The following is a 26,686-nucleotide window of genomic DNA, read 5'->3' on the forward strand; positions in this document are numbered from 1 at the left end:
CATCGGATAATTCTGTCACTGTAACTTGTGCAAACTCAGATGTCGAACTTTTAAACCACCCAGGTCTGGGACACTGTGAATAAAGCGTGCTTCAAGCCCTTTCGCGATTCATTTAGTCACTCAGCCGCTTCTTTGGGAGTTAGAACAGCAGAATGTGACCATACGAAATGTTGAATAGCTTTCTTTACTTCGTAAAAACCTAAAAAGGGCCGATCTTCTTTCTGGTTTTGACAAAGATTAATGCAGTTCATTTTTTTCTTAATCTTTAGCTATCACCACAGTTCATTTAAACACAGCTGCATAGAATTTATAGTCCAACCAATTTTTCAGCGAATGATTATGTTTGAGACTTTTCCACGCTGCTTAATTCATCGCATATAATCCCGTGTGCATGCTTCATTACAGCATTTCGAGTATAATATCCGCTTCATCTTTTGCTGTTATTCCACATTCTCTGGCCCCTTTCCTTCGCTATGCCTTCTAAAACTGGCAGTGCAAAGATGAAATGGTTTTTCTTTTCGAGATCGCAGACATATATATTTTGTTGTTTTCATTCGAATGAAAGAACAATAATTTTATACTACTGATAATGTTCTCGGCGATCACCAAATCGGCCAATAGTTGATGAGGGTTCAGCTGCTTGCAATGACGTTGCACGACGACATTAATTGTGGAAGCAAGAGCAAACGATGTTCCACTGCTTTTGACACGTAATTGTAGATTCGCTGCTGCATGCATTGCAATATTATCTGGCTTGCATGTGAGCCTTAACAGATAGACAACATTTTCTTACTGTGTTCAAAAAGTGTTTCGGGGCCCCCTTAAGGGCAATCCCCGACATCCCGGTGTTGGCATTCCTCCACATATCTGGAGCACTTGAAGTCATAAGGAGTAGTGAATGAAGGATCACAAGATTTTTGGGTACAATATCCCCTCAATCTTTAATTAAATCAATTGTTAATGTATCTTTTCCTACCACTTTTCACCTAGATATATATTTAAAAGCCCTACTAACCATAGAACTAGTCACACATGGAACGTCTCTATCCTGTTGGTCACCATGTTCAAGCAATGTTGCGAGGTTGCTAGGGGTATACTGTACAGTTCTGCACAGGATTCCTCTTCTGCCTTTACTATATCCCCAGAATTGCTTTTAACATTACCCTGCTTAGCTTTCACCAACTATAGAAAAGCTATCATGTTAAATTGTTTAGAACGCTGCGAATCTTGTCGTGATTTTTCAATGGCTTAGAGATCTAGGACCGCTCTGTAATTATTGCAAAGAAAAATGGCTAGAAAATATTCTGTCAGTACCCCTCGAAGCATTTTTGCATAAGGTGATCATCATTATTCACACATGTTGCTTCGGTTAGTCATAATGAACTATATATGCTTGCACTGTTTATCGCTCACTCCCTTGCAGCATCAGGTGTTCAATACTTGTGCACAACATTTTTACACTAAGAAGTTCATCGTTGGCTGGGCACATGATTAATTTTATCCGACTGAATCCAGTTCCGGCAGCAAGAACAAAAGGCGTGCTGCCACTCCAACATTTCAGCTGCGCCACACCTCCAAAACTCGGATTACACAAACTCCAATTAGTGCTACCAAACTCCAAAGCTAATTTTCCTATAACTCAATTTTTAAGTTTGCTCAGTTTGTCAATACGCTTTCTGTAAAAATATCTTTTTGTTTGTGTAATAAAATTATATAAATATATTAGCGTCTAAATTTATTTCTAGGCTTGTTTTAAAATGTTTAAATACCTAGGAAAACCACTGCTGTCAAGATGAAACGATGTCACAGTGCAAGCTGGTAAGCTAACACAGCCTTCTGCTTGAAGCCATATATAAAAGATAATATCCACATACAATATTTATTTCGACAGGTTTCAGAATGTATACAAGGTTGCTTATACACAACATAAATGTACTTAATATCGATTTTTTTTACTCCTTCATTCACTTAGTAACATTTGTCACTGAAAGACCTCGTATTAAAAATGATTAGGCGCGCACAAACTTGCTAAATATAGGTAACATTTTTGAGGCGATTCCTTCAATGCTGCCATTGTAGTTTTATTTGTCCATTCTATGACATCATGCCCAATATCACTACTTAGAGGTCTGAATCATTATATCAGTAGGAAGCAGAAGCAAGTAAACGATCATCTGTTTATTTCAATCAACACGTACAAAGGGTTGCACCATTCCGTCACACACATCCTCTCCACCTTCAGAATGTGAAGAGAAAACGTCGAACAAATACCACCCTCTGCAAGTCACGTCGAATGCACTCTTTCTAACACAAACAAAAAGATGGGCCACATGTTAGGCATCAGTGCTGGAGCACTGTCAGAAAAAAAAAATTTTAACACACTGCCAGCGCAGCACCACATGTACCGAAGACAAAATGTAATATACAAAAAGTGCAAACTCTGCCGACTGCAGCTCGCAAGACAAATGATAAAACCGAGTGCACCCAAGCACAAAAACCAACACAACAACACTTCCTTAAAAGTTATGTACACACCACATAGGTTACGACAGCTGTCGCACAGTCAAGTCAAAGATCTGAAGTCCAGATGCTAGCCAAAAGTGATTAATCCAAGTTTTGGCCAAGCTGCTTATAGAGCGTGACTCATTTAGTTACAATTACCAACTTTTTTTTTTGACATCTTACTCAACTAAATGCCTGCTGCTGTTCTGTCATTTAATGGCACTGGAGTCATCGTGTCACTGAAATAAAAAGGTTCAGCTTGCTTCAATATGTGCAGTTTGACTCATAACTGTGCAACAGCTGGTTACTCCTTACAGTCCTAAACTATTCACATTGAAGCACATCACCACTTCTTCAATATCATGAGCCTCGGCAGTTGCCGAGTCATTACAAGTTAGAGGATCCTGAGCTAGTTGGCATAGCAAGAGCCATTCAGCTTCAATCGGCACTAGCCAATCAGAGCGGAATGGCTATATGCATACATGCAACCAACACAGGGCAGCAGGAGAAAACAAACTACACTCTTCTGACGCAACATCCCCATTTATGTGCAAAAATATTACTACAACCTGAAAGAAAATCCCAAGCCAACCCCTCGAACATTGTTCCCTTTTCACATCACCAAAGAAACATGGGCACCAGGCTCTTTTTGATGCCCACAACATCTAAAATATTACAAAGCTACAGGGTTCAAAGCATCAAAAAATTTACAAAATGGTTATGAAATATAGCGTTTCACTTTTCATCCAATCCCGCAAGCCTGCAGGTCGACCAAGGGTACAGAAATGTGCCTTCTTTGCCATCAAGTGTTTGTTTTAAAACTGTACCAGATGCAAGAGCAACAAGTTATTTGCTATAAAAACAAAGGCTCTCAAGAAAAAGCCCCGAACCCGGCATGAGCACGCCCTCAGAACAGCGGTGCAACATCCTGTGAAAATGGGACAAATTTAGCTAGCATTCCGCGCCAAAGGAGACTGCAAGCTCAGATCCCTACATTCCTACCAAATACGACTAATTTGAGTGAAAATAGCAGCAAAATAATTCTCTCCCTCTTTTTAATGTTGGATATGGAGTGTGACTATTCATCACCAGACAGGAAAGACCCGCGTGAATATGTAAGAACACGCATCCTGCCACAATTCAGGCGACCCTACGAAGGTGTTCCTGCGTAGGTAATGCACATTGAGCCATTCGGCGAGCACCCTGCGATGTGTTGTGAACTTGCAAGTTCAAAACTGAAAGACGTTATGCGCATCGACCTTCTAAGATCTCTTGACGCTACAGATGAATAAAATCAGCTTGGCAGAAGGAAGGTTTCTTTTTAATACGAAAAGCACAAAGGCCTATAAACCCAAACAATTCAAGTAACTTTGTTTAAAAGATGTCTTCAAGCAAATACAGCAAAACCTCAATATAACAAAGACATATTACGAAACATCTGATATAACAAAAAAAAATTTTTTTTGCCGATATCAGCGTCTCAACAATTTTTAAGGAGGGGATGTAAGTACAAAAGTACATTTTCGTGCAGGATGCGAACTTCTTAAAACCAGCTTAGATGAAGAACCAGTTAGACCTAACCACTTCGACAAAAAACAGGATTCTGCAGCCTGGCGTGATAACGGTGTACATAAATGACAAGTTTTTGATGCTATAGTTGGACAACATGCCACCACTGGCTTATATTTTGTTATGCATGCTCATAAGAGCGCATCTATGAGCACAGCTCTCCACTTGTAGTAACACGTGACGAGATTATACGGTGCAATGACTGAAGACTACTTGTTCTTTTTTCCAGCGACTTAAGGAAACATCACTGCAAACTACAGGGAAGAGCACAAGAACTCGAGTATGTAACAAGACATATGGCACAGGAAGTCTGTGAGCCGTTTCTTTTTTTTTTTTTTTTGAGTATGTAAAATGTACGATAACAGCAAAGCACACTTTCCACAAGGCCTGCAGGAAGAATGGTACGCAGCATCGGTTATTTACGCTGCCTCTTAGCTCGGAATGAACAGTGGGGGATTTCGCATCGGGAAGGAAGTGAAGCGAGACCGGTCTTTTGAAACTTGCCAAGCATATGAAAATTTGGTTTCCGTCGTGCAATTGCACCAAAGGAAAATATTAGAGCTATGAAAATTTTGCCAAATTCAAGCTAAGCTAAATGTTGCTGGGCAAGGTCCCAGCAGCGTTTCACATGGCACGCATGAAATCATGCGCCACAGACAAATGCTAGCTGTATTCAGTCGACGTCTTTGGAAGCAGGCTGAATACCCATGTAACTACACAATTCCTTCGTTCCCCCCCAAACGCCGCCAAAATCAACCAAGACGTGGTACCACTGGGCCAACAACAACCCCTGCAGTGAAATACCTTTTGGAGTCTCACTTTTAATGAAGATAAACTGAATTAAACCTTATTTCAGGGCACATGCAGCTAAACTGAAGCATCCAGAAGTGAGCACAGTGCAGTCCAGGGGACATATTCTTGGACAATCACTTCGGTGATAGTACTATCAGGTTTGCGTGGCGTAGTACACGGTACGTTGTACGATTCGAGAGGTTTCACTCAACCAGCCAATCAAGGCACACTGAAAGTGATATAACCAAAAGTGACTCTCCGAGAATACATTCCCGGAAGTTGCATAAGCGACCACTAAAAAGTGCAAAATCGAACAGCAGATGAATTGAATTGCGCAGTTTCACTAAGCTGTTCATTTGTTTGTCTCAAACTGCATTTCCTCCGATGAAAGGTTAAAGGTTTGACAACCAGTGAGTTTCCTGAATGTCTCCCGCTTTCAGAAATGTATGTCACTGACGGTCGTCGAAAACCTCAGTTTGCATACCTCAGGATATTTACATGCACCTGGAAGATTACGCCACCAAAGTCAACCCACAACCACAAACAGCAGGGCAGAGAACATCGATCGAGGTTTGTGAAAATACACACTGGTACAGTTTGCTTTCATGTGGGAATACACATTTTCTTTAAATCGCAAGTAACAATGCAAGGTGTTGAGGTGGCACGAATCAAGACAGGCACTGCAGACAGACAGAAACTTCCGCATTCTCTGGTGTGTAAGACCACAGGCTATACATGTCTTAAAAGCTGAAGGCCTTGCGCGACATTAACAATACTGCTACACGCGTATGGTATTTGGTTGTTTGAACGAGGCGCGCGGGCGCCGTCACTCGATAAAAGAAGAGGAAGAACGAGCTGGGCTCGCGCTGTGAATCTAACCAGTCAGCGCTGCAACCGCTGTTGTAAATACAACCTGTAAATAGTTGGTAGTCTTACTGACTCGTCCTTCGCATAACATTCTAGTGGAGGTGGAACGGAACGTTCCCCGTCTTCGCCACGGAGCTCCGAAGCGGCCGCACCGTCGTCTTCTCAGCCATGGCTTCCGATGGAAACACCTCATCGTCACCTACACCTGCGGCGTCAACCACAACGTACGTTACGGTTCCTAGTCTCCGTAATCCTGGGATATTTCTCCGCCCAAAATGGCGTTGACATCGACGACTGGCTCAGCATGTATGAGCGTGTCGCGAAGGACGAGTCGAATGTTAAGAATGTCGAGAAGGACGAGTCAGTAAGACTACCAACTATTTACAGGTTGTATTTACAACAGCGGTTGCAGCGCTGACCGGTTAGATTCACAGCACGAGCCCAGCTCGTTCTTCCTCTTCTTTTCTCGAGTGATGGCGCCCGCGCGCCTCGTTCAAACAACCAAATACCACATGCGTGCAGCAATACTATATGAGTACGAACTACAATGGCAGCTTGCGAAAGCCAAAGGAGCGCAAGTGTTGGTATCATAATTATGATGATGACCTCTAACCTTATTAAAATTATAATAAACAGGCCAGACTCCACTGGCAAATTTTTACCATGCTAAAATCACGCAATGAAGTTGCAGAACTGTATTTCCTGCCCGCAAGCAATATTTTCTGCTTATATTGGCAGCTCTTTACATGCAAGTGAATGCCACTTGCAATAAGAGAAGCTGCTTGCTTTCACCACATAAATTTGCCCGTTGACAAGTAACCATATATAAATGACCAAATGCACAAAGTAATATGTGAACATCTGAGAAAATTAAAAAAAACTATATTAAGTCAAAAGTCAAAAGCAAGGGGGAACGGCCAGAGGAAAAATTTTGCGTGAAAATTTGCCGCTGTGGGCTATATACGCGAGCTGTGGACTACAAACCAGAAGAATACGGCAGAGAAAAATAACAGTTGCAGTTCTGTTGAACGGGACAAACTGCAAAGCAGTCCCAGATACCAATAAAAGCTCAAAATAGCAAGGGGATTGCATGGACCATGCCCAAGTATAACTGATGTATTGAAAGAATGCAACAACATTTAATGAATACATGGTGCAACCAAAGTACCACCATAATGTACTGTGCAGTGAAACCTACTTGCAATGATAGCACGCAATATATCACTCATATTAGGCTAGCCACCCTAACATTACACACTTTTGCTTTGAATCTAAGCAAACATAAAACAACGCAATCATGCCAGCACATTTGACATGGCAAAAAAGTTCTTTTGTAAAAGCTGTGTTGAAGTTAAAAAGCATTTTAAACACTTTACATTTTAAACAGCAGCCAGAGAAGTGTGCATACCTCCTTCAAGACAAATTAAGGCAAATTTTTCACAATACTTGTAATCGACTTACCACACTGTCCCGCAAAAGAAAAAAAAGAAAACACCAGTGCAAGCTTAAAAAATGGCATTCCGATGATTGACATGTCATTTCATAAGAAAGGCATTCTAGAAATGCACAATGTAATCTACATTTCCCAAGGCCTGTCGATTTATAAAATAAGTTATGTGTCTTGCACCGAAATTCGATATGGAATACCAGGCTGCAAAGGTTTTTATTTAACAGTGGAAGAGCTTTCGAAAAGGTAGGTCCACGCTCGGTAGTTTGAAAGACAAAGAGTATGGGACAAGGAAGCAGAACACCAAATCACGTTGCATAATGTGTGCATACATTACCGCTCACAGCCTCTTCCCAGCGGCAACTCGGAGGCACGACATGTTTGTTCTGTGCCGTGTATACTGACAATGCAAGCTGCATGTCAGTAACCAGTGACCAGAGGATCCAGCTCAATCTGGTTCAAGCACATGACATGCACACGATTTGGAGTGAATGCCATTAAATGTTACTCTACTCATGTAGCCATGCCTTGCATTACTCGCACAACTTGCTCAGCTCTTGCAGGACAGTTCTTAGGTTTTGCACGGCCGGCATCGAGCAGACGAGCGGTGTTGCACACACATTTTGCACGGATATGCAGCAGGTGACTCAATTTGCACGTCTCCCAAAAGCACAACCATCTTTCTTCGTTTTTTTTTTTCGTTTCCTTTTTCTAAAAAGATGTACACCACTGTCAAAATTAATTGCACTAAATATGGATGAGCGATTCTCTCACTACGCAAGACACGGGAAGTTACATTAGGCTGCTGTATCTGCGGACCGGACCATTCCGGATGCGCATCGAGTGCGAAAAGGGCAAGCACGCCATTTTCTGGGGGGTTCATCTGGCAACCGCTTTGGCAAGCCGGTCCCACAGCGAGTCGACAACTGGTCAGGCGCTGGGCGATCGAGGAAAAGAGAAGCAGCGTTGATCGACGACCAGCACAGAGCCTTCGAACCACGTCGCAGCATCTGTGCCCGCGTCGTCAGAGACACCGTGATGGCGAGATCACTCAACGTTGGCCACCCTCATACGCCGGCCAATGCAAACCCTGCAAAATGACAAGTACAAAAAAGTTACTCTCCAGTCAACGGGTATGTACCCCATTTCGTACTTGGCAGGCAACACTGGGGATGTTGCGCAAGTGCTGCATTTATAAACATCTCACTCCCCGCATTTCGCAAAGCAGTTTTTTTTTTCTGACACTTTCTACCAAATAGCTACTTCATATACAGTGGACTTGCGCTAATTAGAGTGCTGTTATTTCAATCTTTCAGCAAATTTAATTCCCACCGGTCCCAGCTGGCACCCATACATTTCTATGGGCCCAAACTTTCATTATTTCACTGCTGAAGTTAGCCTTTGCTGGATAATTCGAACATGCCTGGTCAGCACGCAGGCGCCTCAGACCAATCATGACCCAAGTGGCGACTCCAACAATGGCAGCGCTTAGATAAGTACAGTGAATTCTTCGAACACACGTCATCTCCCATCGAAAACACCTATATTCAGCCTGCAGCAGGAACTTTTTTTCAAGAAAATTGTATTCCGGTACAAGACCAAATGAGCATTCGCTATGTTTGCAACAGCCTATCGTAAGTGCCAGCCTAGCAGTGTCACCACCACTGCTATTACAAGATGGCGAAAATGAATGGCAGCAGAGTGAGTTCTCAAACAGCATGACTACAACACCCTGATTATAGTATTACGAAATTTGGCTGATTATAGAAAGCACATTCAAACAAAAGTTATCACACATGTTCAGCTAGCAACAAGTCTCGTCACATGTTCTTAGTATATTCTGAAGAATTGCATACCTCGCTGAATGCTAAATCGATAACACCGTTTAAAACCCAAATTAACGCATTTAAGTTCTCTTTCTTCGCTCAAACGATTACAGACTAGAATGCATGGCCTCTACATATGCTTCATAGCAGTGGTTCATTTGACACAATATCATCATAATGCGCAGTGTAGTTTCTTTTACAACTGCCTTTTTTTTCAAGAGCTCTAATAATTTGTTTCGAGCATTTATTGTCAAGGTTAACCAGACGCTCACTGTTGTGTCACAACGTATGTTTCTTTAACATTGTTCATGGTTTGCGCTGCGCTATTCTTCCTGTTGTACACCAGTGCTTGTTGCATAACTAAGTGTGGACAGCTGGGCTAGTTGGTTGTGAATAGCATTATGAAACATCGTTCCAGCGCACAAATAAACACGGACGAGCAGAGAGAGTGAGAGCTAGATTCGCGAGGTAAAATTTGGTGGGAGGCACAGGGTGGAGGAAAACGCAAGCCTGTCACAGCGGCCTGTCGTAGGGCCCTACCAGCATCAGGTTTCACACCGACTCAAGAAGGCCGGCGACAGGTGTGGGGTACGCATTGTGTTTTCAGCCCCAGAAAAGCTGGGGCAAATGTGTCACCTAGTGAACGATTCCACGAAGAGGCCAGCCTGCAAAATAAAGAACACCAAAGCCCTCGTTGAATGTGATGTTGGTGTGGTGTTTAGCATTCCCCTCGCCTGTGGGAAATGCTATATTGGCCAATCGGGGCGCTGTCTTAATGAACGCTTGCTAGAGCATCGCAGGAATGCTGCTTCACTATAAGTGGCGCTGGTCATTTACCCGACCATATTCGCTGTTGCTCACATAAGCCAGCATGCAAGGAGTGTTTCGAACAAACACGGGTGTTGCACAAATTCAACACTCAGAAAAACCGGGAAATTTTTTAAGCTCTTTGTATCTCTAATGAAAACGATTACTGCGTTAGTGCTCCTTCTGTTGCCCTCGGGGAAAAAAGAACTTGACTATCCCAGGCCAAACGTGTGTGTCGCGTCAGCTAGGTAGGGTGGCAGATGTGCGAGATAGTGCATGAGTGATGTGGATCGAACTTTTGCCTTCATTTGGTTTTGCTGCCTTTGATGATTGTCGCCTGGTTCAAGGAAATATCTTTGGGCAGTCTGGTGCACCAGCAATGCCCCCCCCCCCCCCCGTGTACCTAAAGCCCCATTTACCGTGAATAAAATTCAGCTAAAGTCCGGCGTTTTGTTGTCTTTCTCTGCTCGTCCATGTTTATTTGTGCGCTAGAACGATGTTTCATAATGCTTGTTGCATGAACTCTTTGATGCCCACCCCTCTTGCGAGGGCCCACATTTTGGAGCCTGCAGTAGCATAAAAATAAATTACAGCAGTTAATTGAATATAAGTCGACCTTGCTTTTCTTTTTCAGAAATGTGAGCTATCACCCTATATTCGTGACCAAAGAACCATGAACCATACTCGTGACCAAAGCTGGCAAAAACATGGAGCTAACAGAGTTCCTCCATCGCGCCCGCCGTAAAGCCAGTCTGGAGATTACTCAGACTGGCTTCAAGAAACGCTGCATATCCAATGCACTTGACGGCCCCAAGGCCAACATCGTTTGTGGTGGCAAAAGTGGCTGCGAAGCATCCACCGAAAACAACTTCTCTGGTAGTGCCCACAACGAGATTTGATAGCCGAACTTTATGTTAAATAAAGGTGTGTCACAATCAAAGCTGCTTGTTTTTCTAAAAAGCCACGGGTTGACCTATATTCGAATTATTTTTTATTTCTCAGTGAGTTCAATATTGAGGAGTCGACCTATATTTGAGTAAATATGGCAAATAAATAGACAAATGCAGAACATCATACGCACTATGGACCATGCGGCAGATGACCTGCTGTGGTTCTTCATAGCCTCATAGACAGCGATAAATTGCTACTGCGAGTGACGAAGATGTGCATTAAGTAAATAAATTTCCATTCAGGGAAGGTAGAGTCTGCTGGTTTCGTCTTTCTCGTATTGCCAGATTCGGAAGCACGCTACAGTTTTCTTGCTAAAAAATTGTGCGCTTGTTCAATTTAGACTTTGTTTAGGGGCTTAAATGTCATTTCTACGTCAGTTTCCTGCTCTGAACCCACAAAAAGTGGATGCGTGTTCGATTTGGGGGCGTGTTAAAATCGGGCAAATGATACTGCCAAATGAACCCTTGGTGTGTTTCTCTGTCTTTTTTCTGTCTCTTCATGTTTCTAAAACCATGTGTAAACCAAAAACCACATTGTTAGTTACCATTCAATATTTGATGAGTTGCTACCTACACATTCATGCCTGTCTGTTTTCTAGATTTTCTGACTAATTGTTAAAAAAATATCCTTGTTCCACATACTTTCCATCAATTTTTCGTTCGCATTCCATCGTTCATGTGTGAGGCACTACTTTCTGGTCACGGCTGGAAGCAGTGAGAGAAGTCTCTCTGGCCTTCGTAGCGTTGCCTGCTACACATAAAAGGAAGTACAGATTCTGCAGCAACACAAGTGCTTTTCTCTCTGTTCCTCCATGAAGTTCGAAACAATTGCACAAGTTAGCATGTGCTGGCTCTTACAGCAGCTGACCAGTTGCATTGCAGTACTTCACGCTTTTCAAGTTACAAGGTTGAGATGCTTCAATGGGTCTGACAGAGGCGTTTAGAAAAAGTGTGGAACATTTCTGGCATTCATGAATATTACCTCTGAAATCTCTCTCAACAAAAAGATTTTGAATTCACATTGTACAGGCAGAGTTAGCAGCAGCAATTTGTTGCGCCTGTCATGCCTTCTTGGCGTTCTGTTACTTTCCACTGTGTCTTCTGTATTAGCAGCTGTCATGTGGATCCAGGCAGAGTGACGCCCACAAGTACATATGCATGCGTGTCATGTCAACTTGTTTATCTTTCTCCGGTGACCGCTTTTCACCGGCTAACAAATGCTAAACGTAATCGTTCAACGCACAACTTTCATGTATTGGAAGTTTCTTGAATGCTATCAATAGTTCTACCGTTATCTGTTGTCATCGAACTTTGTGTTGGCGGGCAAATTTAAAGGACCCTTCAGGACACCTCACACGATAGAGCCTCACTCCAGGAATTTCATAGCACCGTTGCCTACAAGTCCGGACAGAAGCATTCTGATGTCGATTGCCTATCACACACCCTCACTGACTCGCCACCGCAAGACAACTGAGGATTACGATGCCTTCCTGGGAACAATAAGCACAGAAGACTTCGCTGAACAGCAACGAGAAGACGCGGAGCTAAAAAGCCTCGTCGAGTACTTGGATGACAACACTGACGTTGTTGCTAGGGCATTTAGTCGAGGATTGCCATTGTTTTCCCTGCAAAACGACATCCTCATAAAGAAAAACTTCTCACCAGTCCGCGCCAACTACCTTTTTGTTGTACCCTCAGCACTGCGTCCAGAGGTTCTGCACGCCCTACATGATGATCTGACTGCTGGGCACCTCATATTCTCCCGTACCCTATCGAGGACACAAGTACAGTGGAATCTCGATGATACGAATCTCACGGGGCCACGAAAAATATTCGTATTAGCCGAAATTCGTATCATTGAAACACAATCAAAACTAGCTAAATTATGGGGGGATGAGAGCATCAGATCGCGAAAATCTTGAGAAAAATTTATTTTTGAAAACCACGTGTTTCGGTATCTGCAACGCCTAATCTATGCTGTATCAAAATGGTTTGGATGAAAACGCTCTAAAAGTGGCCGAAAAAGATTTATTCGTCAGTGCGCAGGGCGAGAAAACAGCTTTAAATCGCGCAAAATCACCGCAATTCACTGAGACGTATCTCGTATTTCCCGCCACTGAGCGCCGCCATACTGGTATCGTTCGAAAGCAGCTCAAAGTTTCGCCGTTCCGCTTTTCAATTCGTCCGTCGTCGTCATCTTGTAACAAACGCGCAAACTCAAAAGAAGCGCGGGTCTGCGATAGGTAGTCACACGGACCCTCCGAGGAAAGCAGCCTCCGATTGGCTGCCGTGCTGAAAGGCGTCTCTCCATTGGTTGCTGCTGTGGCAGGGGCAAGATGGCAACCACAGTTGTCTGCTTCGTAAACCACGCCGGCGTCTTTACTTGACACGCAGAAGTTGGATTACTGAGAGCTCCCAGGTTAGTGATGGATCGTCGCTCGTTGGAGAAAAAATTTTGGACGAAGCACGCTTTTGGAATACGGAAGCGCAAGCCTCCTACGGCAAGAAAAATACGGCGATTAGCGGGAGAAGCAGAGGAGCACCCGACTGAACGTGCCGCGCTACCTCGCACCGTGGATTACGCGCCGCGTTATCTTGCACCGTGTGACTCCGGCAGCGAAACCGACAATCGCCCTGTGCCATCGGCACCGATAACGCAGTCGACGGAACATGCGCCAACGGAGGCTCCCGTGCCTCGGCGTACGGCCGCGCGAATTAGCCGAGATCGTATCTCGGTAGACATAGCTCGCTGCGATTAGGCAAAATGGCGCAAACACAAAGAATGCAGCCCGAAGCACAGCAGCCACTCCGTCCGATGGGCGGCCGCCGAAAAGAAGGAAAAGCACGAAAGCAAGAAAAGCGCCACCGCTTCAAATTCTTCGCACCCAGTCACGGCCTCTGCGCTGTCCGGCGCCGCGTCCGCGCCTCCGCACCAAAAAAGAAAAGGAGAAAACGCATGACTGCGCGCTGTTCTCTTTCTTGGCCGTCGTTGGGGCGGCGTTTATTCGTATCAACCGATGCGGGTCGAAAATCGATTCGTAACAACCGTACTCTAGCACGTTGCAAAGTAATGGGGCTTGGCCGGGACCACAGAAAAATTCGTATCACCCGGAAATTCGTATTAGCCATGATCGTATCATCGAGATTCCACTGTACTACTGGCCGGGCCTGACCGCCAATGTTGCCCACTACATAAGAACATGACGAGACTGCCAGCGACGCAGCACACCACAAACAAGGCCAGCGGGATCGCTGCAGCCAATTGAGTCGCCTTGCAGACCATTCCAGCAGATCAGAATGGACTTGTTGGGGCCATTTCCGACGTCAACATCCAGGAATACATTACCCCATCAACATACAGACTACATTACCCGCTACACTGAAACGAAAGCCCTACCCAAAGGTACCATGACCGAAGTGACGAAATTCTTAGTCGAGGACATCCTGTTACGACATGGTGCCCCGAAAGTCCTCATCACAGACAGAGGAAAGGCCTTTACAGCAGAGCTTCCTCAAGCCATCCTGCAATCGAGTCAGACAAGCCACAGGTGGACAACCGCCTACCACCCGCAGACGAATGGCCTTACATAGCACCTGAATAAGATTCTCGCTGACATGTTATCTATGTACGTCACACGCAAGGCCTGGGATGCGGTCTTTCTTTATGTAACTTTCACTTAGAACACGCCCGGTGCAAGAAACCACGCAGATCCCGCTGTTCAGGCTCATTGATGGAAGGAACGCGACAACCGCTCTCGACGCCATGCTACCACACATTACCGACAAAGAATCTTGACGGCACCGTCTAACTGCAGTGTGCTGAAGAAGCACAACAACTTGCCTGCCTGCGCATCAAGAGCGAGCAAAGAGAAGACAGCCATCGCTACAACCTTCAACGACGCTACGTGGAATACCAGCCCAGTGACCGTGTTTGGGTCTTGACTGCGATACACCGACAAGGACTTAGTGAGAAACTTTTGCGACGCTATTTCGGACCCTACAAGATCATCCGACGTATTGGCGCACTATACTATGAGGTCGTGCCAGACGGCATTGCGCAATCACAGCAGCGCAGCGAACAACCTGAAGTCATCCACGTGGTGCATCTTAAGCCTTTCTGTGCCGGTTAACGAACTTCGGGAATTTGTTTCTTGGTTGCTCTTTTTTTTTTTTACTACGGGTACGGCGACCACTTTTCACCGGCCAACAAATCTTAAACGTAATCACTCAACGCACGACACGCCTGCATGTATCTGAAGTTTCTCGAATGTTATCGATAGTTCTATCCGTTATCTGTTGTCATCGAACCTTGTGTAGTCTGATTGTATGTGACATGCGAATTGTGTATTACTTTCTGGAAGGCACGCAGGCACCGGCAATTACGCTGCAACCTTCAACGAGTTATGTATAAAAGCCGACGCACTTGACCCACTGATCAGAATTCGACGATCGCCGACTGTGCTCACCGCTATCGTTGCACTTTGAGTGCACAGATTCACCCAATAAAGAGTTCGTTTCGTGATTCACAGTTCTTGCTGCTGTGTTCCTCACTGTCACTACAATGTGACAATATGTATAATACAGTCGTGTACCATGTACAAGACCATATTATACATATAAGTGTGCCTCATAATCAAATCGTGGTTTTGGGCACATAAAACCCCAGAATTTAACTAATTTTTTTTACATAGTACATAGTATGCTCATGCATCGTACAACCGTACGATGCATGAGGTCACCATCAGTGATGAGATTCCTCCTGGTTTCTTGCACCAGGCCGAGCTATCGCACTTTCCGTACTTTGGCGCACTTCAAACGAAGCTTTGATGTTGCTGAATGCAGTAGTTGACACACGAAATTTCAAATTTTCGCCCATGTTTTGCTCCATCATCAGCAAGAACAGCTCTCTGAAGCAAACCCACAAATTCCTACCAAGCAATAAAGATCGACCAGTGCTGGGAACAAAAACAACTTGGCCCATGCTGAGACAATTCGACAGCAGCTTGCATGGAATCCACAGGTCTTGATCCTAGCCAAAAAGTCAAGAAGTGTTTGAGAGGCACCTGAGCATTAAAACACACACAATAAACTAAAAAGGAAACGTCCGTGATGGTAGCTGTGGAGGTGTTCACTGTGGAGGAGGCAACACAACTGAAACATACGACCGCCACTCAAGGCTGGAAAAGTCCAAGATTGGGACAGTTGGTCGTGCGTGGTTCAAAACATACGAAATGCGACTTTGAATGAGATCATAAACCAAAGAGCACACTAGGATATCTGCAATAATGATTCGCAGTTGATTCCCAGCTGTGTGTTCCTCAGTTGATGTCCTCATCCAAAGTCACGCATTGCACAAGATGTGCAAAGCTGTGTCCACATTTTCTAATGGTTTTATTTCATTTTCCATTATTTTTTTCTTCCCGCAGAGTGTCAAGTGGCCAATCTCAGCGATAACAATAGCACAGTGGCAAGCGAGTTATATCCAAGCCAATGATGAGGGGGCTAAAAGAAGACAAAATGTAGTGGAAGGTTGGCAAGCAGTTGCTGCCCTGACGAAGACAAGCCCCTGTGTCGAAATCTCGGCTCCAGCTACATTCCTTGTTGTACGACTGCTCATCGCCATGTAGGTCAAGTCACTCAAGCGATCTACAAGTGGGCCAGTATACTGGGCAACAAACTTTTGACATAGGTCACGTTAGCATTGACGAATCCCTAGCTACACTAAGCTTCGTTTAGAGTATGAGACAGACTGGTGTCAGCTGTTATAGCGCTGCTTCAATCGGTGCTGCGATGTCACAGCACAAAGATGAGCAATAACAACAGGCTTCATTCGCAAAGCACAGTGTCCTGGCAACCAAGTAGTCCCCGAGAAAGTTGAATGGTAGGACTGTGCCACTGCAGGTTAGAGGTGGAGTGCAGAAAGCAGACAAAAAGGACCGTAATCCGTCATCTCATGCTATCCAGTATTATACGCATAAAGGATGAAAGGAAGCACTTCATTCGAGTCCTAATGGTCAGAAGATACATACATGGCCAGTAGGTTAATTAGGGTTCTGTTCGCACATTCAATAAGATCATTGGTCTGAGAATGATAGGGTGTCGATCGGTGGGACTGCGAACAGCAGAGATGAAGCAATTCTTCGACGGTGTCTGCAACGAAATGGCGACCACAATCGCTAATGATAAAAACGACGAAGTGCAATGCAGACAATTTTGATGACTGTTCCGCTTGTCATTTCTTCCACCCCCCCATTCCCAGATTCCATGACTTTCGGAACATCTTGCACATCTTGAACATCTTGCACACATGATCAAATACCAGGCTTTTCCCGGTAATACATCTGCACTTTATCCACATGTAACACACTGTAGCATAAATAAAGTTAAATAAAAATATAAGTTCACATGTGATAGTCTGAAATTGTAGCAATGCACGCACCCAATGCCAGCCCCCAGCAGTATTGAGAGGATGTTGCTGAGCAGCAGTAGGGGAAAGATGTCAGCCAGGCGGATGATACGCGAACCACGCAGGCTCAACACGGGGCGCTTCCGGATGCCACCCACACTTGCCGGGTGACGGAAGTTCCAATCCCTGCATAAAAAGGGTGCACCCAAGCATGAGCAGAGCCCCCTAAAATGCAGCCTGGAAACCCAACCACAGGAGCAATGCATATATAGTGTAAATACCTGGCAGTGCATACTAGTAAATCAATGTCAATACAGTAGACTTCCGATCTTTCGATTCTGGATAATTCAATCTTTCAGTTAAGTCAATCCTGACCAAAGGTCTTGGCCGGCACCCATGGGCCCAAATTTTCGTTATTTTGATCTTGAAATTGGCCCTTGCTGGTTAATTCAAACTTGGCCAGTCAGCCCGCATGTGCCTAACCCCCTGGTGACACCAATTGTGACCCCTCTAGTGACAGCATCTGCCTTGGCGGAGCTTAGGGGACAGTAAATGCATTGAACACACGTCATATCCCGTCGAAAACACCTATTTGCAGCCTGCCCTAGGTAGCTTTTCAAGCAATAACCATAGCTGACAATGTCTGATTATGGTATTTACTTGATTCTAATGTGCGCCTTCTTTTTTTCATTTTTCCAATAAAATGGGGCCTTAAATCGCCTGCGTGGTATAATCGGATACGAAGCAAAAACTGTTTTCGTGGCGTATGTATGCTTTACCGCATAATACGAAAGTATTGCGGCGAAGCTGACTTTAGGAAACCAGTCGCCATTGTGCAACAGATACAAGACCCTCGCCGATTTTTATTGCTAAAAATCGCATTAGCATTACATTTCTCTTTGTTTAGAAGTTTTAATACAATTTCTAAGACATTTTTCTGATTTGGACACATAGAATGTGCGCTTGATTCGGGGACATGTTAGAATCGGGCTACTACTGTCAAATAAATTAGCGGTGTGTTCTCGCATCCTGTCTTTTTTTTGCATCCTGTTAAGTTCGACCCGCCAGATAATTTAATCAATTTCGTTGTTCCCGCCAGGGTCCAGGTAACGGAGGTCGAGTGTAGCAGTGAAGAACAGTCTAGGTATAACAATGCAGCTCATGACTGTCCATCATAACAGGCATTGTCTAGGTCTGCTACATAATATTGTTACTGAGCAACCTAACTTAAGGACAACAAATAAAGTGCTAGGTGGTATGATAAAGACAATCTTGGTGAAACAATTGTTCATGTGATAAATGTAAGGCAATGAAGTGGTCATGTAATGGAGTAATTAACGATTGAATATATTGGCATGCAGCAGACTGAACATTCATTGAATGCAATCTCTCATGCACAGGTTAGTACAGTATAGACCACTTATAACGTAACCGCTTATAGTGCAGGACCGGATATAGTGCGGTCTTTTCAGACTCCCATTAATTTTCCCATAGCACTCCATGTATGCACGTATCGCTTATAATGCAGTTGCGGGAAACGAAATACCGGTTACAGTGCCGCTGCCTGGGAGTACGGAAGTCAGTGGAGATGGCGAACGCTCCCCTCAAACGGACGCCCCAAGGAGTGCTTGAGGAAGAAAGAGAGACGAAGTGGAGGAGAAGGGCACGTGGTGCGAACGAACAGCCAGTGAGGCTGAAACCAGAATCTTGAGTGCAAGTTGTGAAATATCACGGTCGAGGGCAGCGAAACTGCCAACGCCATCCAACGCTCGCTTGACGATAAAGGCAGTTTAACGAAACTTCAGAGAGCGGGCGGCGCCGGCACAGCACGGCGAAGGGCGCACGCGGCGACCATGGAATGTGAGGGAGGAGGGCGGCAGGGAAGCAGATTTCGCCTCAGCAACTCTGCCGCTTCGGTGGCTCCCCTCGCCCTCCCTCGTAGCTCCCTCACTTCCAACAGTCACCGTGCATGCCTGCCGCCGTGCAGGCACCGCCGCTCCAGCCGGCCCGGCGTCAGCTCCCCGAAGTTTCGTTTTCTACTGTTATCGGGAAGCGGGCGTTTGCCAGCGTGGGCAGTTTCGTTGGCTGGCCTGGGACAGCGCCGCTGCTTCCCTCTGCACCGTAGCCGCAGCGTGCAAGGTCAACACGTGACTAAAAGTAGAGGAAGCATAAAGGAGAAAGAAGGGTTCACTGCCATTTTCTACGCGTGGCTACGGTAGCGTGGCTGAGACATCGGCACGTACACGCATGTTCCGGCGCAACCAAGAATCGGCGACCTTGCCGTTTGAGAGAGGGCGAAATTTCTGCCGCATTTTTTTTCTCTCTTGTTCTGTTCGTGTGCGATATTGAGGGGTCTCTCGATCCTAAGCTTTTACTCTATGGCGGTGCTGGAGCAATGCCGGTTGGAGGCGCCGCCGCGTGATTTGGTTCGAATTAACAGATTCCACTGTAAATTGAATGCAAACGTTCTAGCCGCATTCCTCGACTGTCGCATACGGATGGCGGCTCGGTGCACATTTTGCATATGTGCGGGCCTTGAAAATTGTTGCTTTGGTTATAGTGCGGATATTCGCGACTCCGGCGACTTACGTTATAAGCGGTCTACACTGTACACCTATATCCCAAAGCAATATAATGCCTGCACAAGATGTTTATATGTGTGCTGTTAACACAGGAACCTGCCCATTGTTCACTTAGGACAAAAAAACAAGTGATTGGGGTTTTAGCAAGTTTCATCTTAGTTTTTCATCCAACCTTCCAGCCTTGTTTCAAGGTTTAGATGTAAAAAAATCACAAGACGGAGCATTACCAGAACCTGTAAAGCCCTTGGTCACTTTTAGTTACTTCCCAGAGTACAAAAATACAACACTTTCTTCTGCTACATGTTCACAATTAATGCTCAGCTCTCAAGGCTTTCTACAGACTATTACACAAACAGGTTTTGTCATGTGTATAGGGCATACGTCACTTTGCATTTTGCACTATGGTGTTCGTTCTTTTAGCAAGTGTGGGTTCTGTAATCTAACCCCACTCTATCAGAAAGCAGGAGTTCATGACACACCTCAATATAGCTTGCTGCCAAAGGTAGTTGGCAGCTACCTATTGGTGACAAGATTTCACAGTTGCATGACACGATGCTGAGGAAGGAAATATAGAACGGGTGCAGAGCTCCAAATGAGCATGGAGGAAGGAAAAAGACTGTTTATGAAGCTACAAAGAAAAGCCATATGGGTATCTCAGAGAGAAAGTTTCGCAGTTGAAGAAAACTTTATTTTGGTACAGGGTTTGAACCCAGGACCAACACCTTTCTTGGGCCATTGCTCTACTATTCGAGCTAACCAGGAGGCTAAAGATCGCAGTGTGAGGGCTCTCTTGGCAACTAGAAATTACCACTTGCCTACAATGTGGTGGGGGCCTAGTTTCCCCCATCAGCCTTTCTTTCAGATTTTTTTTACTAGGCTTCAGAATTGTTGCCATGGTGCTTTCTCCTGGCCTTTATCCTTCCCCCATGCAAATGAGGCACAGAATGAGAAAGAGACTCACTTGGGAGGCTGCTGGTCAGGGCGGCTGCTCCAGTCCCAGATCCAATCGGTTGCAATTTGCTTCTCCTCCTACACAGCAAGAGAGAGCCAGGCAACGTCAAACTTTGAAATTTTAGGAGTTTTCAATGCCTCTCTGAAGGCATTGAAACTTTGAAATTTTAGGAGTTTTGAGTGCCTCTCTGAAGGCATTGAAGCAGAGCCAGGTTTGAGAGACTGTTGAAATCTTAGTGAGACTTACTGAAGAACAACGACGCCGAGATTGTTTCATATTTTGTATTTGAGTATGATGTTATGTTTTTCAAAACACGTAAATGTAAAAGGTGTTAAAAAGGATGGGAAAGGAGCTGCATTAAGGCAACCTGGCAGGCCCAACCTTCTTAAAATCTAAGCAGCACAGGCTAACATCTTCAAGTTTATTCAAATCAATCCATCATTTGTGCGGCAAGTAACTCAAACACATCACAGAAATAAACTCAGCAGAAAACTACAGCACACTTAATACCCTGAAAAATCGTCCTTAGGCACGTGTCACATTTAAAAAATCAAGTCAACTATAACTTGATTATGTTTATCGTACAGAGATGTGACACCAGAAAGGTCACTACGAAGGTGCATTCACACCAGCAAGTTGCACATGTTGCGTAACCAGGTTGGACCTAGGCAAGGGCACACATTGTCGCATTTGTGAAAAAGCCGCAATTTCACCAAAAAGGTGAAGCATTGTCATGGACAGTAAAGTACTATATAGTACGATTACATGTACCATTATATTATTGTAGTTTTGTGGGCAGTAAACATATGCTTACTAACTATACAAACACGGTGTGACGCACCCAATGATACACTTGAACAAAGATCACTTGATGACTGCAAGTGCTCACGATCACAAAGCTGATGTGACAAGGAGTGCTAGCAGGAGAAAGCATGTGTGCATGTCCCAAAGTAAACCTTAGCAAAAATCCTAACGTAAGTTTGGATAAGACTAACAGAAATCTCTATTAGTTCTACTGGTTTATCTATGAGATTAATAGGTCCCGTGTAATAGATTTATTTGTCTTATACAAATAGCACTGATTGTCCATTTGTATCTCTGTTACACTAATAGGTTTTATCAGACCTATAAGACCAACAGGTCTTACACAGATTGTTGCTGGTCTGTTAGGCAACATGCATCACTGGACCGCAGGCAAAAGTTAATGAAAAATTTGACTTAGTAGCACCTTGCTTGCATGGAGAGTGTTTCTTGCGGGTTATTTATGTGGGTTATTTTTCCAATTATTTGCCAATCAAATCATCAAGGATAATGTTTCATGCTGCTGCTGCCTTTACCATTTCAACTGTGACACACCACCACAAAAGCAAATAGCACAACCTCTAACAAAGAGCACGCGAGCACACAGTGTGCATCAGGTTGGCAGCCTACTTGGCTCAACGTCGCATGCTTTTCGCCTTGGCACCCGCAGCAGATCACATGACCTCAGCACATGGTGTGCAGGCCACGCATGCACTGTTGCACCGAAGACAGCAAGGCGGCTACATTGCCAACAGCAATATTGCGAACGCACTTCGAGCGTACAATTGCTATCTCAACAAGAGAGACTGTTTCGGGTCCAGTCAATCGCTGCTCGACTTTTTAGCTCTGCGGCTCCAGCCGCGACATGTGGGACAAGAACGTTTCGAGTAATGAGAAATTTATTTTACTTAACAGTGGCGGTTCGAGCAGAGGCACCCACCGCTTCAATGAAACTTGAGCGCTAGCGAAGCAACGGTGAGTGCAAAATCTTTTTTTGAATTTATTAGGAAAAGAAACAGAGGTCACTGCACTTTCACGACGTCATTCTTCATGGATAAGATAGTGTAGCCAGCCTTTCATTTTTACAGACCTTTCACTGTCCCCAGGCGATCTGAAACTCCGGCTATATTCATATGAACACGAACATTTGGCCACACACCACTTGGCTTCCACGACATGAACTAATATACTACTCAACTTCAATACGCCAGGCAAGGAAATTTTCAATTTCATGCTATCTACTTTCCTTTACTCTTCATTAAAATCCATGCACTTTGGTCACTGAATGCCACTCTCAATATTAAGACATTAAGAATTCCCTTACCTGCACGAAATACTAAATTCTTGTCTCTCTAATTTCTTGTAAGCACAGCTAAATAAATTATTAATTAGGCTTCTCTTCCCATCTTTGTTAAAGAGTGTCTTTCTCATATTTCTTTGGAACCAAGCAAGACGCAACAACACAACAGAGACGACAAACACGTGCATCTTTTTCTATCCTGCCTTTGTGTCGCGCTTTGCGCCAAACAAAAGGATGGGTTAAACCCACCAACTCGGCCCGAAACCGTCTACCTTCATCAAGAGTGCTCTTGCATTATACGCCCGTCTTTGGGGAAGACAAAATATCGCCTTCGCTTCGACACAAGCAAACTCTATGGAGAAGGCGAGAGCATGCAGAAGCCACACGTACCCTGTTTATGATGAAGGGGACGGTTTCACTTGCCGGACTGTGTGGGCTCTTGGGACTGCGAACAAGAAGACGCCAAATCAAACTGACGCTGCAATTCACATCGCGACAGTTCGAGAAGCTACCTCCTCAGCACGACACTGCTGACGATATTATTAAAACGAGATTCACTAAGTGAAACCACGGAAGTGTTGTTAGCAGCAAACATATCGCACAAGATCCACAAGAATGAAATCATAGCAGAGTTGCGATAGACAGGGCCTGCAGTTCCAGAACTGCTCTTGTAACAACAGAAAGTGTCCTACTATTACTCCGTTCCATACATTGTAGACAACGGTATGGAAGCCATTGACTTAGGTACTACCTTCATTCATGGCAAAAAAAAAAAAGTGTGAGAACGTGTGATTACAGAGACGTTATGCATTACAGTGATAATACAGTTGACTTCCATTGACTCAACCCTGTCAGGACCAACAAAATTGGCCGAATTATCCAGCGGGTCAAATTAAACAAGAGGCAGAAAGAACACCAACACACCGCTGATTCATTCGGCAGTATTTTCTCCAAATCTAAATGTCCCTCAATCTAACGTGCACCCACTTTTTCTGGGTTCAACGTAGAAAACTACCGTAAAAATGACATTAGCTCCTCAACAAAGTATAAATTGAACATGCACCCAATTTTCAGCAAGCAAAATGTAGCATCCGTCTATTTGAGCAATAAGAAAAAGGTGATGTCAGCGAACTGCGCCTTTAGAGAAAGAAAATGTATTTACCTAATGTTCGTCATGCCTCTCAGACTTCATCGCTTTGTATCTTTATCACTGTCTATGAAGAATGACAACATGCCCTCCGTACGGCCCACAGCACATTTGATATTCTGCATTTATCAAACTCCGCAACAATCGCAAACGCAATGGTGGCGCATGCCTAGACTAACCACTTTGCTAGTTCGTCCTGCAACACATGCAGTTCTCCAGAACACCAAGAACATGCGACATGACTTGTCACCACTAGCTTAACATGTTCGAATGCGCTTTCATAATCAAACTAAAACGGCATGTCATCCTTGTCATGCTATGCGAGAACTTGTTCTGTCGGCACCACCACCTCTGAAGAATACCCCCTGAAGAAGGAGCCGAATTGGTTCCGAAACGTCGGGCTAGTAAATTTCCTTATTTGGTTGGAGTCAATCTCTAAGTCTTAAGGTCTAAAGCACTTCATAATGAAACAGAATGAGTGATAAGTTCATAGTCTAATACCTTCGCTGGTACATACTAGCCTGTCGCATGCATGTAACAACAAAGAAACTCAGTGCATCACCCGCATATCGCATACTGGAAACAAAAGATGTTGATACATTGTTTGACACAACATTAACTCAACTCACTATAACAGCAACTTGTGACGAAGTTGTGCTGTAGATGGCATTTTAACCAGAGTTGCATGGAGTGACATTTTCATAACTGCGGTATTTGTGTGGCTACACCAATGGTGTCTCCCATGTATGAAAGGGAATAGTATACTAAGTACTGCTGAAGTGATCTGTCACCTTATGATAAGCAACACTGACAAGGCAATGGCATTTGAAAAAAAAAGACAGCAGCAGCATTGCAGGTATCACATCTTGATGGTGCACGAGAAGCACCAACAAAAAATTGTGGGCGCTTGTCAGTGCCCAATGAAAGGATTACATAGATATAGCTTGATGTTTACAGGCTGTTCCGCCCAAACACGTGTTCAACTGAAAATATCTGTTCAACGGAGAGCCAGTGTGTGCGCGTACAACGCTCGTGCAAGCAGCGGAAGGTAGAAGCTGCCCTTGGCTCCGCTGCAGAGCCGATTGGGTGGAGCCCGACAGTGCGTCCACCTAGCTTCATCACTTTTGCAGCCAAACGCGCTGTGCATTGCTGGCATCTCGGAAGACCTTCTAAACCTCCGCGTGAAGGCTCTGCGCATGCACGGTTGATACTGTGATGACACAACGGCAGCGGTGACACAAACATGCCTAGACTGTTCATATTATTGTTATAGCAACAAAATGAGCCTTATTCTCTACAAAGCAAAGTGAAGCAGAATGGCAATCTGTGGTAGCTTAAGAGGCACTGACACATAGGAGAAGCATGCCCCTCTGCTATTAAAAGTTGCTTCGTTTTATGATGTGGTGCGGTGACGTGAAACTCGGGTGGAAGACAAAAGTGTCACTTCGTATGATACAAACACCTAACTGCAGAGCAAATGTTTTCTCCCCTGCTCATGCTGTCAATCACACCTCGGCTCCCCTTAGTGTTAAATAGTGACACTATTCTGGTAAAGTTATGTTTCATGACTCAATCCACATCGATATTTGGTAGGAGAGGGTTGGTAATTAGCAAAGTAAATGCCAAGGCAAAGTGCCCCTCTTTGAATTACACAGCTGAACTGCAGCACTGGTCGTGAATTTAAAAGCACCTTCACATGTATTGGCTGCTTTAGTAGAGAAAAAGTTGCGAAAACTCAATAGGCTGAGTCACTGGCTCCATTAGTTTGCAATAGAGCAAGAACATCCATCTCCTGTCAAAAAATATTTCGCAAATAGAAGATGAGAGACAAGCAGTTCACTTCATATTCAATATATACAAGAGGACTGATCTCCAATATATCTGATAAAAGCCAAATCAGACCTTCAAGTAAGACACACAGTAGCCAGATTGCACGTTGCATGTTGGAAAAGAGTGCATAAGCAAAATGCAACACTGCCTTTTTTTTTTCTTCCAACGAGAAGCACGAACACAACTTACCTGCCACTGCCACGTGCGGAGGACACGTTAGAGTCTCTCTGGGCCTCCAGCAGCAGCTTCTCGAGGATGTGCATGTTGCCCGTCAGGGGAGGCGTGGCACGCTCAGACGCTGACGACGATGCACCGTAGTACAGCTCCACCCACGACTCTGTAGAGGAGGAAACAAGAACACAGAGGTGAGAAGGTGTGAAAGACGGAGACGTGGGATCATTCCAACCAGTCTGCTACATCAACGTACACAAATGGAAAGGGTGCTTGGACTAACGAGCATTATTAAACAGACTAAAGAGGAGTGTCTGAGGAACCAGCCCAAGTTCCCCCCATAGCAGCATTATACTACTATCAAGTTAATGCCAACTTTTTATTTTACGCTGGAGTACAGCTATCCATCTCGCCACTGAAAGCAACATGAGAAAATAAAACATCTTTTCTGTCACCACTATATATGTTTTTTTTAATATATCCATGCACCAAAAGGCCTTTCCAATTCCTTAACTTTTGCGTACCAGCATCTGGTGCCTTACTTTTCCAAAGTTACATTCGCGTTCTACTACAAACACCTTTACAGCACACAGTTTAATGTGGCTGAACTTTTTTTCCTACTTTGTTAACTCCTTCCGCACCTTCAACGAGCCTGGTTTGTCCATGTGTTTCTGGTCAAAACGGCCAAGAACGAACTCTGCTCGTGAGTGGTGCTTCACATTTTCTAGCAATGCCAT

General features: G+C 44.5%; 1 protein-coding gene across 1 annotated transcript; it reads right to left on the reverse strand.

Moving 5' to 3' along the window:
* Window positions 1–2,163: 2,163 nt before the first annotated feature.
* Window positions 2,164–26,686, reverse strand: LOC119454205 (BCL2/adenovirus E1B 19 kDa protein-interacting protein 3). The gene is made up of 6 exons (XM_037716192.2): window positions 26,591–26,686; window positions 25,968–26,191; window positions 23,192–23,246; window positions 20,710–20,777; window positions 17,200–17,352; window positions 2,164–8,267 (listed from the first exon to the last, which is right to left on the reverse strand). The coding sequence occupies exons 1-6, from the start codon at window positions 26,684–26,686 to the stop codon at window positions 8,225–8,227; spliced, it is 639 nt and encodes a 212-aa protein (XP_037572120.1). The 3' UTR covers window positions 2,164–8,224.

The sequence above is a fragment of the Dermacentor silvarum genome, chromosome 5, assembly GCF_013339745.2.
Source record: "Dermacentor silvarum isolate Dsil-2018 chromosome 5, BIME_Dsil_1.4, whole genome shotgun sequence".
NCBI lineage: Eukaryota > Metazoa > Arthropoda > Arachnida > Ixodida > Ixodidae > Dermacentor > Dermacentor silvarum.